The 13957-nt window shown below is 44.3% G+C and overlaps 1 protein-coding gene and 1 pseudogene across 1 annotated transcript; one reads left to right on the top strand and one right to left on the bottom strand.

Annotated features, from left to right (window-relative positions):
• Positions 1 to 8160: 8160 nt before the first annotated feature.
• On the top strand, positions 8161 to 9862 carry LOC126633952 (uncharacterized). Its single transcript, XM_050304466.1, has 2 exons — positions 8161 to 8393; positions 9187 to 9862. The coding sequence occupies exons 1-2, from the start codon at positions 8161 to 8163 to the stop codon at positions 9860 to 9862; spliced, it is 909 nt and encodes a 302-aa protein (XP_050160423.1).
• Positions 9863 to 11063: 1201 nt separating this feature from the next.
• Positions 11064 to 12851, bottom strand: LOC126633953 (uncharacterized; annotated as a pseudogene).
• Between the last annotated feature and the right edge of the window lie 1106 nt (positions 12852 to 13957).

A 13957-nucleotide genomic window follows, 5' to 3' on the forward strand; every position in this document is an offset into this window, starting at 1 on the left:
TGTAAACCTTTTGTGAGCACATCAGCTATCTAGTTTTCTGTAGGAATTTAATGAACTGTAACATCCTTGTTCTGCACTCTTTCTCGGACTAAATCATAATATGTGTCCACATGTTTAATTCTGGAATGGAAGACAAGATTTGTACTCAATGCTAATGAAGAGATATTGTCACGATGTAGTGAAGGTGGACAGTCTAAAAATTCATGTAAATCTATGAGAATATTGTGAATCCAACATATATTAGCAGTGCAATTAGCTAATACCTTATACTTAGCCTCAGTTGAGCTTCTTGATACTGAGGGCTGTTTTTTTGATTGCCACGATATGGGATTATCACCAATGAAAACTACATATCAGTAATTGAACGCCTTAGGTTAATATTAGCTGCCCAATCTGTTAAAATTCCTCTGTCACACATTGGCCAGAAGGTTTGAGAACAAGCCCTTTAAATAAAATTACCCCACTCTAACTAACACCCAGGCCTTTTGTATTAAAACCCCACACCTGACGGATTGAGCAGGTGGCCAAGTGGAAACAATATCGGTGTTGTTGGAGTGGGCCCTTAGCCTGTCTACTTGAAATTTAACATGGTATCAAAGCCAGGGGACATGCTCGTACATCCACGTGAATGGGTGGGTCCCCTTTGACCCCTCGCGAATGGGTTGGCTCCACGTAGGCCAAGAGATGCCACATGAATGGGTGGGTCCCCATTGGCCCCACGTGAACGGGTGAGCCTCGTCTTGGCTCCACGTGGTTGCCTATGTGTGGAACTTCACATGTGACCCATAAAATGAGGTCTCACATGTGAGGGAATGTTAGAATTCCTCTATCCCACATCGGCCAGAAGGCTTGAGAACAAGCCTTTTAAATAGAATTGCCCTACTCTAACTAACACTGAGGCATTTTGCAATAAAACCCCACACCTGACGGATTGAGTAGGTGGCCAAGTGGGGACAGTATTGGTGTTGTTGGAGTGGGCCCTCGGCCCATCTACCTGAAATTTAAGATGGTATCAGGGCTACGTGACTGGCCTGTACTGCCACGTGAACGGGTGGGTCCTCTTTGGCCTTACGCGAATGGGTGAGCCTCGACATGGCTCCACATAGGCTAAGAGATGCCACGTGAATGGGTGGGTCCCCATTGGCCCCGTGTGAACGGGTGAGCCCTAATTTGGCTCCACGTGGCTCCGATGTGTGGAACTCTACGTGTGACCCATAAAATAGGGCCTCACGTGCAGATGAGTATTGAAATCCCAATTGTCCCACATCAGACAGAGGGAGAGAAGAAAATAAGTTTAAATAGAATTAGCCCACTCTAACTAACACCGAGACCTTTCAGATTAACACCCCACACCTGACGGATTGAGCAGATGACCAAGTGGGGACAATATCGGTGTTGTTGGAGTGGGCCCATGGGTTGTTGTTTGGGCCCAAAAAGTATTGGTTTGGTCCGAGTTTAGAATTGTTCTCTGCCCAGTGTTGGTTGGGCTGAGTTTAGAATTGTTCTCGGCTCAGAGGCCGTGTTTAGGTACTGTTGGGGGTTATCTAGCTTATGGGCTGCGCAGTCGAAGCTGGCCATATCCTATCATGAACCTGTGGGATGTGGGTGAGTCTTATTACGAGAAGGAGTTTCGACAGGATCGGGATGCTAGAATTTGAGATTAAATGCAGCCTAATAGCAAGTTAAGTTCAAAGTCTTAGTAGGAGTATGATTGGCCGAGATAAAGTTGGATCGGGGAAATGAGTTCTAAGCCGAGAAGGATTGGGATTTAATACAAGTTGGCTGCTATAAATAGGGAGGGAAGACATCGAGAAAAGCCCATCCAATTCAACACACAAACCTGCCCTGTGCAAACTCTCGCTCTACACGAAACCTCTTAACAACCTTGAGATTTTTGTTTTCTTTTTTCGCCAACACATCTTCAGTTTGGATAAACAACACTGTGAAGGTAATCGATGAACAACTTCAGTTTGGATAAATAACACTGTTGCCGTAGAATCAGCCGACTGTGAAGCACCTTCAGTTTGGATAAACAGCACTGCGACAGGGCCGACTGGTTATCTATCCAAGTCTTGGTCGAGAAGGGTTTTCGAATCCTTATTGGCAGAGGTCATCTCGTTAGCCTTCTCGACAAAGCAGGGTGTTACAAGTTACTATACTCGGCACATTTGATGATTGGTTATTCGCAAGTAGGCTTTAGAGTTCGGCATTCTGACGGCTGAACTACTTTCACAATCAAGACGTATATTTGTTTTGAGTACTTGTGTCCTTATACTCTTGTGTCGATTCGGTGTGCTTATACTCTTACGAATATAATCACTGTAACCGAATCCAAAGCTGACGATTTGTGAACTTCGCAAAACTAGCAGCCTTGTCTTCAGGCTCTAGAACCTGAAGGTCGAAAGTGTTCCTTCATCGGCCATAGTCGCAAGATCGAGAAGTCAGCTGCGCGCTCAACGCAACATCAACACATTTTACTCCTTGGTCGAGCTCGACCGACGAGTTGGCACACCCCGCAAATAACCGAAGAACGTAGTTAGCTTATTAACTACTTGGCATGCGCGTCACGTAGGTTTAGTAGTTTTTAGGGTCAACATTTTGGCATGCCTGGTGGGACCTAGTGCTAAAACTACGAAGTTCATGACCATTGAGACACGATCAGTTAAAAAGAAAACAACCATGGGAAAATCATTGACCGATCTGCCGATTCAGAGTCCTGGACAAGAAGTGTCACATGCGCGAAATCCTATCATCGCTGTGACCCCTGAGGCTGCAAGTGTGACATACCGAGAAAAGGAAGTGTGCCTTTGGTACCCAGCTGCGAACATATAAGCGCCCAACCGAACCGCAGGTGTTTTCATTAAAAGGGTAGTGGAAGACTGCAACGAAGACGGTGGTGAAGGCTTTGACCCTCAAACTAGGTCGTTTCTTCGAAGATGACTTGATGAGCAATCTCGACAAGTTGAACAGACAATTGGTAAAAAAATGAACAGTTTGCTCGAAGTGATATGAAGCAACGGTGAGACCCAAACCAGATTGCTCGAACTATTAGTTAGCAAAATCTTCGAAGGATGACCTGTGGATCAGGCTCGGCAACTTCCACTTAAAGGCAATCCCTTACAGGCAGAAATAGTATCTACTCAGCCCAAAATGATTAACGTAGAAAATAAGGGAGGATCAAGTAGTAGGTCAGATAGATCCGACCATAGAGTGGAAGCAACACCCGTCGATATGATCGAGGTCCAACGGATGAGCGATTCGGCCATGAAAAAGGGGCCGAAGTTCCTGAAATTCATCCACCCATATCCAGCTTATGTGGAAAAGTTCGAATATCCTAAAGGTTTCAAGATTCCAAATTTCAGCCTTTTTGCTGGAGAATTGTCCTTATCCTTGTTAGAACATATGGCTCGTTTCACTGCGCAATGCGGAGATGTCAATAGTGATTTTCATAAACTACGATTGTTCAACTTTTCGTTGACAGGCTTAGCATTTGCATGGTATATTAACCTCCCACCTAATTCTATCCAAAGCTGGAAGGAGTTGGTCGAGAAATTTCACGAACAGTTTTATCGGTCGAGGATGGAAATGTCAGTTTCTTCATTGGCTAGAATGGCTCAAGCATCTGATGAGTCACCAATGGATTATCTTACAAGATTTAAATCGGCCAGGAATTGGTGCCGAGTACCTCTTCTCGAAGTTGAATTTGTTAGGCTGGCTTCGAATGGGCTTGACGTGGAGTACAAAAAGAAATTCTTGGCGGAAAACTTTTAGGATATATAGGAATTAGCCCAGCATGTCGAGCAATATGATTATTTGCTTCGAGAAGAAAAGGTCTCAAAATCCCCATATCGGGGAACGATTTACAAAAATCTCACGGTCAGCTACGCATCGACCGAAGGCGGAGATTCCCAATACGTCAGTGTGGATGCGGTCGAGATAGTAATAGATAAACCATACGTTTGCAAGGCATTGACTCAAATTAATTCTAAGGATGTCAAAGCCCGCTCGTCCACTGAAGAGACGACGAAAACATCAAAAGGCTACACTTTTGATATCACAAAGGCCGAGGTAATTTTTGAACAATTGTTATTAGCAAAGATCATCAAACTTTGGCCAAGACATAACATCCCCAAGGCCAAAGAGCTTAAAGGAAAGACGTATTGCAAGTATCATAACTCGACCAAGCATGCTACAAATAATTGTGTCATATTTCGTGATGATATCCAGAGCTGGATTGACAAAGGCAAGCTAAAGTTTCCTGAAAAACGAATGATGTTTGACGCTGATCCATTCCCTTCGGCAATAGTTGGCTTGGTAGACGCCCGTTTACCCAAGAGCAAAGGGAAAGGGAAGGCCAAGTTTATCCCAGTACAACACGTCCTAAAGAAACATTCCCAGCCACGACTCAAGATCAACCTATTTTCTAATGAACCACCTATCGGGAGCGGCCGTAGTTGAATCCATGTCAGATTCCAGTAAAGAAGAAAGTGACTGGCCGATAGTTTTGTGCAGCAATTGTAGGACGTGCGTTGTATTAACCGAACCTAAGGAAAAATCGCCTTAGATTCAGACTCCAACATCACTGTAACAATTTACGGCCGCGACGACACTTCCAGAGGAACCTAGTGGAAGCCAGCGCCAGAAAGTGTTTGATAGGCTCGGCCCCCAGAAACAGACGGACGACCCTATCTCAGTTAGACGACGCCTTGATTTCGATGCATTTTTTTATAACGAGGATTATTATTCGCGTAATTCCAGTAGCTCAAGCTCATCAGCGAATCCAAAAACCTTCAGGCCGCTTGAACCACGTGACCAACGTTGGTACAGTTACAATTCTCCCACCGGCATGTATACTGCACTTTCCAAATCTCAGAAACGTCGACATCAACATATCGATTGCATGGCTCGAAGGTAGGTGGTCGAAACGGTTTCAGCCACTAAATGGTAGCCGAAAGAGGCGGTAGAGAGCGAAGACAACCGGCCAACCCCAACAATCATGGCTGAATTATAGAGCCAGAAGGAAACCAATCACGATTTTGAAACTACCATCTAAGAGTCCGAGAAGCGCATTAAACTCATCCTTCGGCCCGAGGAGATGAAAGCTCGCTTCGAGCAGTTTAGGAAAGAGGTCGAAAGCCAACTTTCCCTGTTACCTCCGAAAGAGCCTCTAATAAGAGTTCGGCGAAATCTATACCCTCAATTCCTTGGCGAATCTTTAAAATACATGAAAGAGTTTCAAAAGAAATACTCTGCTAACGATTTGTACGGTTTACCCAAGGTGTGCCAAGAAGCTCTTGACCTAGCATTAACTTGCCCCGATTCTGAACAAATCATCTAAAAAACCACCGATCCAGCGATGAAAGCTAGATTCTAGCACATACGAGAGGCTAAGGTTCTTGGCTTCGAGGGCGACCCATACATGGACATTGATATAGCCGAACTCCCTTTTCTCTCGAAGACCTTCAACACATTCGATATCACTTCGAAGTCTTCTCGGTCGTATCCTTATTCGGTTTAACAACCAATGAGAAAGATCGGGTGGCACGTTTGGACGCCTACTTAGATACAAGAGACGCCCGGATCACCTATGAGGAATGTGTTCGTAAGACATTACAGGGATAAAATCAGACACTAGACTCAAGTAGGCCCGACGAAAACAGTAAAAAGGAAACAAGGTCGGATTACATGGCATAAGAGCAGGAGCATGTTGAGACACATGATCATCAGGCCAAGGATACTCTAACGCACGATGTTATAGTCCTCAATAACCCGGAAGACGACGACCAGGATTCAATGGGCCCATTAGTCATTGTGAATATGGAAATCAGCATGGTCCATGTTCTACCTGCTGAATTCCAGCTAACTACACATCAACCAAATTCCTTGGATGGTGATGTGGTCGTCGAGGAAGCAACACAAGTTGATTTCGTCAACACCACTGAAGATGAGCTAGCAAACAACAACGATAAACTTAAAACAGCTCTGGCCATCATGTTTCCCCGCTCTTCCTCGGCTAATTTTCAGCATCTAAAATCGTTGTATGTTACGGCTCATATTGAAGGTTATCCAATCTTTAAAATTTTCATCGATTGCGAGGCAACGGTCAATATCATGCTTATATCCGTCATGAAAGCATTACGAGGATCCAATAACGAACTCATTCCTTTAGGAATAACCATGAGCAGCTTTGTCGGTGACAAGTCTCAAACCAAATGAGTACTCCCTCTAGAGGTGAACATGCAGGTCGCAATCACATGACTGCATTTTTTATCGTCGACTCCAAGGCCAAATATAATGCTTTGCTCGGTAGGGATTGGATTCATCAAACGAATTGCATCCCTTCTTCTTTATACCAAGTTTTCATTTTTGGGATGGCAAATCGATCGTAGTCCACCCAGCCGATAAATAGCCATTTGAAACAAACATGATTTAGGCCTGCTATTATGATGATCACGTCGGCTACATTACCCTACAGGGTTTTAATGAAGATGGACGACCGACTAGGATCTCAGTCCAGAAAGCCATCGAGGTAGGTGCCGAGACTGTCCACCAGGATTCAGCAAGACTCGGTTTGGCCAACTTGATCCTTACCACTGATGATTGACGTCAAAAGTGAGAGGCGTTGGGCCGTGGTTTCATCCACGATGGAACGTCTGCTGGCCTATTGGTATGCTATTTCCAAGCACCCACATTCGGGCATCAACTTAATTAAATTTTTGGCCGAGGAAGATAACGGCCCAGTACTTCCTCGAAGACAGTCGACCCCAAGTTAAGGACCCATTTGAGGAAATAAATGTCGGAACGGTCGATGACCCTCAACCGTTATTTATTAGTGCATTGTTACCCCAACCCATGGAAGTCGAACTCTGCAAATTACTCAACGAGTTTAAGAATTGTTTTGCTTGGAGTTATCATGAGATGCCAGGCCTTGATCGAACTCTTATTGAACATGAATTACGCATCAAAGCTAGTTGTAAGCTTTTCCGCCAACCCCCTCACCGGTTCTCGACTGAAGTACAGCTTGGTATAAAAGATGAACTAGTTCGACTTTTAAAAGCTGGGTTTATTCAGACCGTTTGATATGTTGCGTGGCTAGCCAATATCATCCCGTCTAAAGAAAAATGGCGCCTTACGCATCTGTATTGATTTTCGTAATCTAAACCTGGTAACGCTCAAAGACGAGTACCCGATGTTGATCTCCGACTTGTTAATTGACGCTGCAGCACATCACGAGATCCTATCCTTCATTGATGGGCATGCCGGTTATAACCATAGTTTCATCGCCGTAGCGGATGTCCATAAGACTGCGTTTTGATGTCCCAGGGTACTCGGCACATACGAATGGGTCATTATGCCCTTCGGCCTCAAGAACGCCGGTGCTACATACCAACGAGCTATGAACACTATTTTTCATGATTTAATTGGTACCATCGTCGAAGTCTACATCGACGATGTGGTCATCAAATCAGCACGACAACAGACGTATTTGGATGACCTACATCAGGCATTCCTGCGCATACGCCGACACAATCTGAAGATGAATCTCGCCAAATATGTTTTCGGCGTATCAGCTGGAATATTTTTAGGCTTCCTCGTACATCACCGTGGTATTGAGGTAGATGACAACAAGGCTCGCGCAATCATTAATGTTTCACTACCAACGACTAAGAAACAATTACAGTCGTTGCTCAGCAAGATCAACTTTCTCAGACGATTTATTGCTAACTCGGTCGGGAAAATGAAAGCCCTTTCCACGCTTTTGAAACTTAAGGACTCCGACACTTTCCAATGGCGTGCCGAGCACTAAGAGGCATTCACGTAGATCAAAGTTTCTCTAACGACTCAACCCATCCTCGTTCCACCACGACGGGTTGACCTCTTAAGCTATATATCTTAATGGCCGAAGAATCCATCAGATGCCTTCTGGCACAAGACAATGACGCCGGGCGAGAACATGCCATTTTTTACCTAAGCTGAAACCTCAACCCACCAGAGATTAATTACTCCACTGTCGAGAAGCTCTGTCTTGCCCTATTTTTCACCATGTCAAAACTTAGACATTACATGTTCCCGTAAATCACTCAGGTAATTGCCCAGACTGATGTCATTCATTACATGCTCACTCAGTCGTTCGTAAAGGGTCGAATCGGTAAATGGACGATGGCCCTTTCTGAATTTAGCTTGCAATATGTACCCAAGGAAGCTGTCAAATGTCAAGCTACAGTCGATTTTTTAGCCCAACACCCTTCCCCATATGAGTTCGGGGGCACTGACGTTGACATTGGCCTGATACAAACAAGTGATAATTACTGGACGATGTACTTTGATGATTCCAGCACTTCCGTCTCAGTTGGCGTTGGGATCGTTATTCAATCCCTTACTCATAATCGTTGGTATTTCTCTCTTAAGCTCAATTTTGATTGTACAAATAATCAGGCCAAATATGAAGCCCTTGTTATCGGCCCCGGCGTGCTGCATGATTTGTAGGAAACTCGTGTCCTTATTCTTGGTGACTCCGAACTTGTCATTAATCAACTCAACGGGACTTTTCGTTGAATGAGTTGTACTCTAGCGCCTTATCACATGGTTGCCAGCTATTTGGTCGAATCCTTCAATGGCGTAACTTTCAACACATTTCACGAGTTCATAACACTGACACTGACAAACTGGCTCAAATAGCCTCCGGAGCCCAACTCATGAGGGGCAAATTAGGCCGAGAAATACTTGTGTCACGACAAGCACATTCGACCCTAATTAATCAGCAAGTTTTCCAACGTGATTGCGTGATTCGTACACGAGTCATGTCTTTGCCTTCGTTGTTAGAACGAAAGGAACTATTGAGGTTTGTGCCATCGAGGCACTTCCAGACGATTGGAAAAGGACGATCATGCGATATATTGATAACCCCAACGAAAAACATGACTGACGGATAAGGGTTCATGCCACAAACTATGTATTATACCAGAATAAGCTATATCAAAAAGGTAAAGATGGGTTGCTATTGCTGTAATTCGGCTCGCAAGAAGCTACTCAAGCAATGACAGAGGTACACGAAGGAATTTACGGAGCCCACCAATCTGGATGAAAAATGTATTGGCTACTTCGATGGCATAACTATTTTTGGCCGAGTATTCTGAAGGATTGTATTGAGTACGTAAAATGCTGTGTACAATGTTGAATCCATAGGCTTATACAGAGAGTACAGGCTGAATCATTACATTCGGTCACCAAACCATGGCCGTTCCGAGGATGGGCCATGGATGTTATCGGTAAAATCACACCATCTTCTGGTGCAGCCAAACATGCGTGGATACTTGTTGCAACGAACTACTTCACCAAATGGGTCGAAGCCAAGTCATATGCCGAGCTAACGTCTAAGGAAATTTGTAATTTCGTTGAAGAAAACATTGTTACTAGATTCGGCGTACCAGAAACAATCATCACAGATAACGGTACAATTTTTACATTCGACATATTTAAGGACTATACGACAAATCTAAAGATTCGACTCAAGCAATCTACACCATACTACCCGCAAGTGAATGGACAGGTCGAAACAAGTAATAAGGTTTTTATTGGTATTCTTGAAAAGATGATAAAAGAAAGGCCAGGCATATGGCATTTAAGGATAAATGAAGCGTTATGGGCTTATCGAACCTCCCTACGAACAGCCACCGAAACGACTCTGTACGCGTTAACTTATAGACACGACGCAATGTTACTTGTCGAACTAAGTATAAACTCGTTGCGAACAATTGAACAAAGTAGTTTGTTTAGCGCCGAGTACAGTCAAGCCATGAGACAAGAGCTAGAAGATTTAGAAGAAGCTCGGCTTGATGCTTATAACTTATTAATGGCTTAAAAGAAGATCGCCGAGCGTGCATATAATCAACGAGTTAGATAAAAAACATTCGACGAAGGATAATTGGTTCGGCAAATCATACTACCCGTAAGAATTAAAGACCCTAGGTTCGGCAAGTGGTTGCCAAATTGGGAAGGGCCATTCATTATTCATAAAGTCCTCAGTAAGAGCGTATACCATCTTAGAGATCGAACCGGTATTATTCACAAGTTGCCAATCAATGGAAGGTTTTTAAAGAAATACTATCCAGTCACATGGGATATGCGAGAATAAAAATTCATTTCATTTCATTAAGTTCATTACATTGGTCGATCAGTTTACCATCAAATAATTCTAAGGTGACGAAGGAAGAAGAGATTCAAGAACAACCTTCAGCTCCAACCACCTCACCTCGCCCATCGTGACCTCAGCCGGCTTGACTCGCTTCACGATCGCCGAATATTCGGTCAGGCAAGATTTACCGCTCGACTTAAAATCCTTCGCAAGCTCAAAAGCAATTGCCGACCTTTGATTTTGAAGTTCGGTAATTTGACAGTTAAGGTTAGCCAGGGTCTTTTTTTCGCTTTTAAAACTTTGACCTTCGGACGAAGAGCGTCTCGAACAGCTGTTGCAGCTTTCAAGTCATCATCAGCTCGAAGAGCTTTCTCGAAAATACTGAAATATTATCGGGTCCGTTCTGAGGAAGACGACACTTGAATAATGGCTTTGGCACTCAATTGACCATCAGCTCCGAGATCATTCAAACCTGTACCCACCGAATCAAGACCTTTGCGCTCAAGGACTTGCGAAGCTGAGAGAGACAAAAACTCCTGCAACCGAACAAGAACGGTTGATTCGGCGGGTTCAGTTGTAGTTACCGAAGGACCAGCCGCTCCCGAAGTGCTTGATAGAAGAGTATCAAACTCGACTTCCCATGAAGGTTGCACACGAAAACATTTTAGGCATAAGGAAAATCATAAAAGAATGTAGTAAGGAGGATTTGTTTTAAACCTGCCGAGAGGAGACTTCGGCCATGTCTCCAGGTTCATTGCTCGAACCTAAAAAACTTAATGGCCGAGCCTAATGTTTTAGACTGCTTCTTAATATACGTGGCCGATGAAGGTTATCTACGTTCAATGGCCACTAAGATGGCCAGGAAATATAGATAACACCTTTCGGCATATAAAATTTTCGATGAAATGAATAACTGGGCACCTAAAATTTAATATTTTCTCGATTCAGACTTGTTATAACAAATTGACAAGAGAAAGTAATCGAGCCTTACAAAAGTCAAGGTCACTTCTTGAGAGGGGATGCTAAGGTCTTGGTTCTGCAGATGAATTGGAGTTTCTGACGTCACTTCAGGTTCGATGATAGGCCTCTTTCCATGATTGGCTGCAGGAGGATCAACCTGATCGGCCGCCTCAACCACATAGGGAGGATCAACGGAAGGAGCTTGGTTTGGTCGAGAGCGACTTGTCAGCGGAATCTCGTTACTCTCATCATCCTAAAACAAAAAGTGTTAATACTTTTGTGACTTAATAAGTAAAGGGATTTCACAGCATAATCATACCTATTCTAAGATGACCACCGAATGTTTTGGATTCTTGGGCAGATTCTTCCCAATCGAAGGGGTTACCTCCCCCAGTACAGGTACTCCTGTCAGCCCTGGAGCTGCAGGCGTGTCGACCAGTGGTACGACAATTGGTTCAACCACAACCTCGGGGACTTCAAGTGCTGGTTGAGTTTGGGCCGCCGGGCTGGTTGAAGATGGCCGATTCTCCGCTGAGGCCCGAACAATAGGAGCAGGAGGAGAGGCGCTCAGAGCAATTGTCCTGGTGGTGTGGTTAGAAATAACATGAATCTTTCGTGCTTCCTTCTTCGCCAATTTCTTAATGCGTTTTGGTAGACGGGGAGCTTTATCAGCCGTCTCGGCTTCCGAGTGAGGTCATTTGCTTGGTGTGTTTTGTGCGGCAGTTTTGGATTTCTTGGATGAAGGGGCCAACTTTTTCTTGACCACTGCCGGAGCGACCACATCTGCTTGTTTCAGTACCCGATCGCCTAAGAAAGTGAAATCTCATTAGTAAAACCGTTCAAGTGTTTGAAAAATAAAGGTAGAAACAAGGGTATACCTTGGGCGCCTCTTTAGATTGAAGGGCTGAGGTTTTCTTGAGTCGGTCACTAAAATTTTTGATGACTACATCCTCGACCGAAGTGCCAAAAAAGTTGCAATTATATTCGTCCCACCAGTCGCCGAAGGTGTTGATGCCGAGAGATTCAGGAACAGTTGGTCGAAGGCGGAATTTTTTACATCGTTCCTGAAATTCTTTCTCGATGTCTCTAGACTCCCTTTCTGAGGAGACAAAGAAGTGCCCTCGGTTTAGAAGGGAGCGGGAAGAAAGTAGAGGCACTGGGCAACCTTGGAGATAGCCAAGCTGTCAGGCAGTAAAGTGGGGGTGGTAGACTTCCCAACTTGCTCAGTGAGCATTGCAACCGAGGGGAAGGTCGCTAGTTAACATGAATGACCCCTAGTTTTGATGAAAATTAGCATCTTCGCTTTCATTCCAAGTCGATGTGGGAAGTCTGATGGAGTGGGGGTATTCTTGACAACGACATATCAAAAATTCGTAATTAGAAAGGACGTCCAGGCTAAAGAGATGTTTAAAGACTTCTTCAGCTCGGTGAGGGGGCATTGGTCGAGAGGCCAACTGAAGGCTGAAAGCTACAGTAGACTGGAGGCCGGAGATTTTTGGCCGAAATGTGGAGAAATAAACCTGCAGCCAGAGTTGGAACACCCAAAGAGGTCCATTATGGTACGGGTTGATCTTGTTGATGGTTGTTTATGCCAGGCAACGTAGAAGGTTGGCGAGGATGGTGGGACTGAGCGCTAGAGAGTAACCACTAGCCAGGGCTTCCGCCACCGGCATATTCTCGACTAAGCATTTATTTGACTTGGTACAATAGATGAACTTGTTGTACCAGTAAAATAGGAAGGCCTCGTGTTCCCCATTCCGTAGACTCGCCTCCCTCCGACCAGCAAAATGGAGGATAAGGGTGTTATAGTTCAGAAAATTCTTGTGTAATTTCTGAACGTCTTCTTTTGAAGGCTCTTGACCTTCTAGGCTCAACGTCTTGATAACTTGATGGTCAAATAGCGTATTGAGGTCAAGATTGGATGGGCATCCAATAAGGTGGTGTCGACTGGAATGCCAAAAGGAGGAGTCCCGATGATAGCCGAGATGTCAAGGATGGTGGGAGTTATAGGGCCGAATGGAAGGACCATGGTGTTGGTGGTCGAACACCAGAGGCTTAGAGCTGTCATGAAGAGTTCTTTATCCATTGTAATCTCCATGGTCGAGAGCTTGATAGCGTCGTGGATACCAAGAGCTTTCCACTTTTTACCGAAGAATTTTTCCATTCGTACGACCCAGGCCACCCAGTTCGTATTGGTCGAAGGCCAAGATCCTTGAGGTTTTGTCTGGCACCACTTTGACCAATCGAATCCCTGCAGCAAACCTGCCAAGCAGTGTTTTTTGAACAAGTTGGTGATGGACGACGACACTGTGTATTTGAAGAGTGGGCCGAGTTTAGAATTGTTGGTTGGGTTGAGTTTAAAATTGTTCTCGGCCCAGAGGCCATGTTTAGGTGTCGTTGGGGGTTATCTAGCTCATGGGCCACGCAGTCGAAGTTGGCCATATCCCATCAGGAACTTGTGGGATATGGGTGAGTCCTATTACGAGAAGGAGTTTCGAACCCTATATTCCCGAGAGAAACAATAAAACTAGCTAACACGGAATCCATTGGCAATTCAACGACATCTAGTTTCTATCCAATGAAGCAGAATTGAATCTTAGGTTCCTTTTAAAGACTAGAGGAGTGGTTGCAATCTATTTTATATGGTGGTCTATGACTTGCCATTAATTCCCATAGCAATGATTGGAATCAGCTAACGAAAAAATTCAAATGGGAAAGATGAAACAACTTATGCAATGATTCAGTCAAAGATCTAAGTTAATTTTCCCCATTCCAAGTTCACACACATAAAAAACTCACACAGTTAATGCTATTTACCGGCATAACCCAGTACCAAATATAGGGGCAAAGCTAAACATCATT

Source organism: Malus sylvestris, chromosome 9 (genome assembly GCF_916048215.2).
Source record: "Malus sylvestris chromosome 9, drMalSylv7.2, whole genome shotgun sequence".
Classification (NCBI taxonomy): Eukaryota; Viridiplantae; Streptophyta; class Magnoliopsida; order Rosales; family Rosaceae; genus Malus; species Malus sylvestris.

What these genes read in the sequence shown, in the direction of transcription:
- LOC126633952 (XM_050304466.1), top strand. Translation starts at nt 8,161, where the DNA reads ATGGCCCTTTCTGAATTTAGCTTGCAATATGTACCCAAGGAAGCTGTC. An exon ending in TCCCTTACTCATAATCGTTG is followed by an intron (nt 8,394 to 9,186) that starts GTATTTCTCTCT and finishes TTGAATCCATAG; the next exon opens with GCTTATACAGAGAGTACAGG.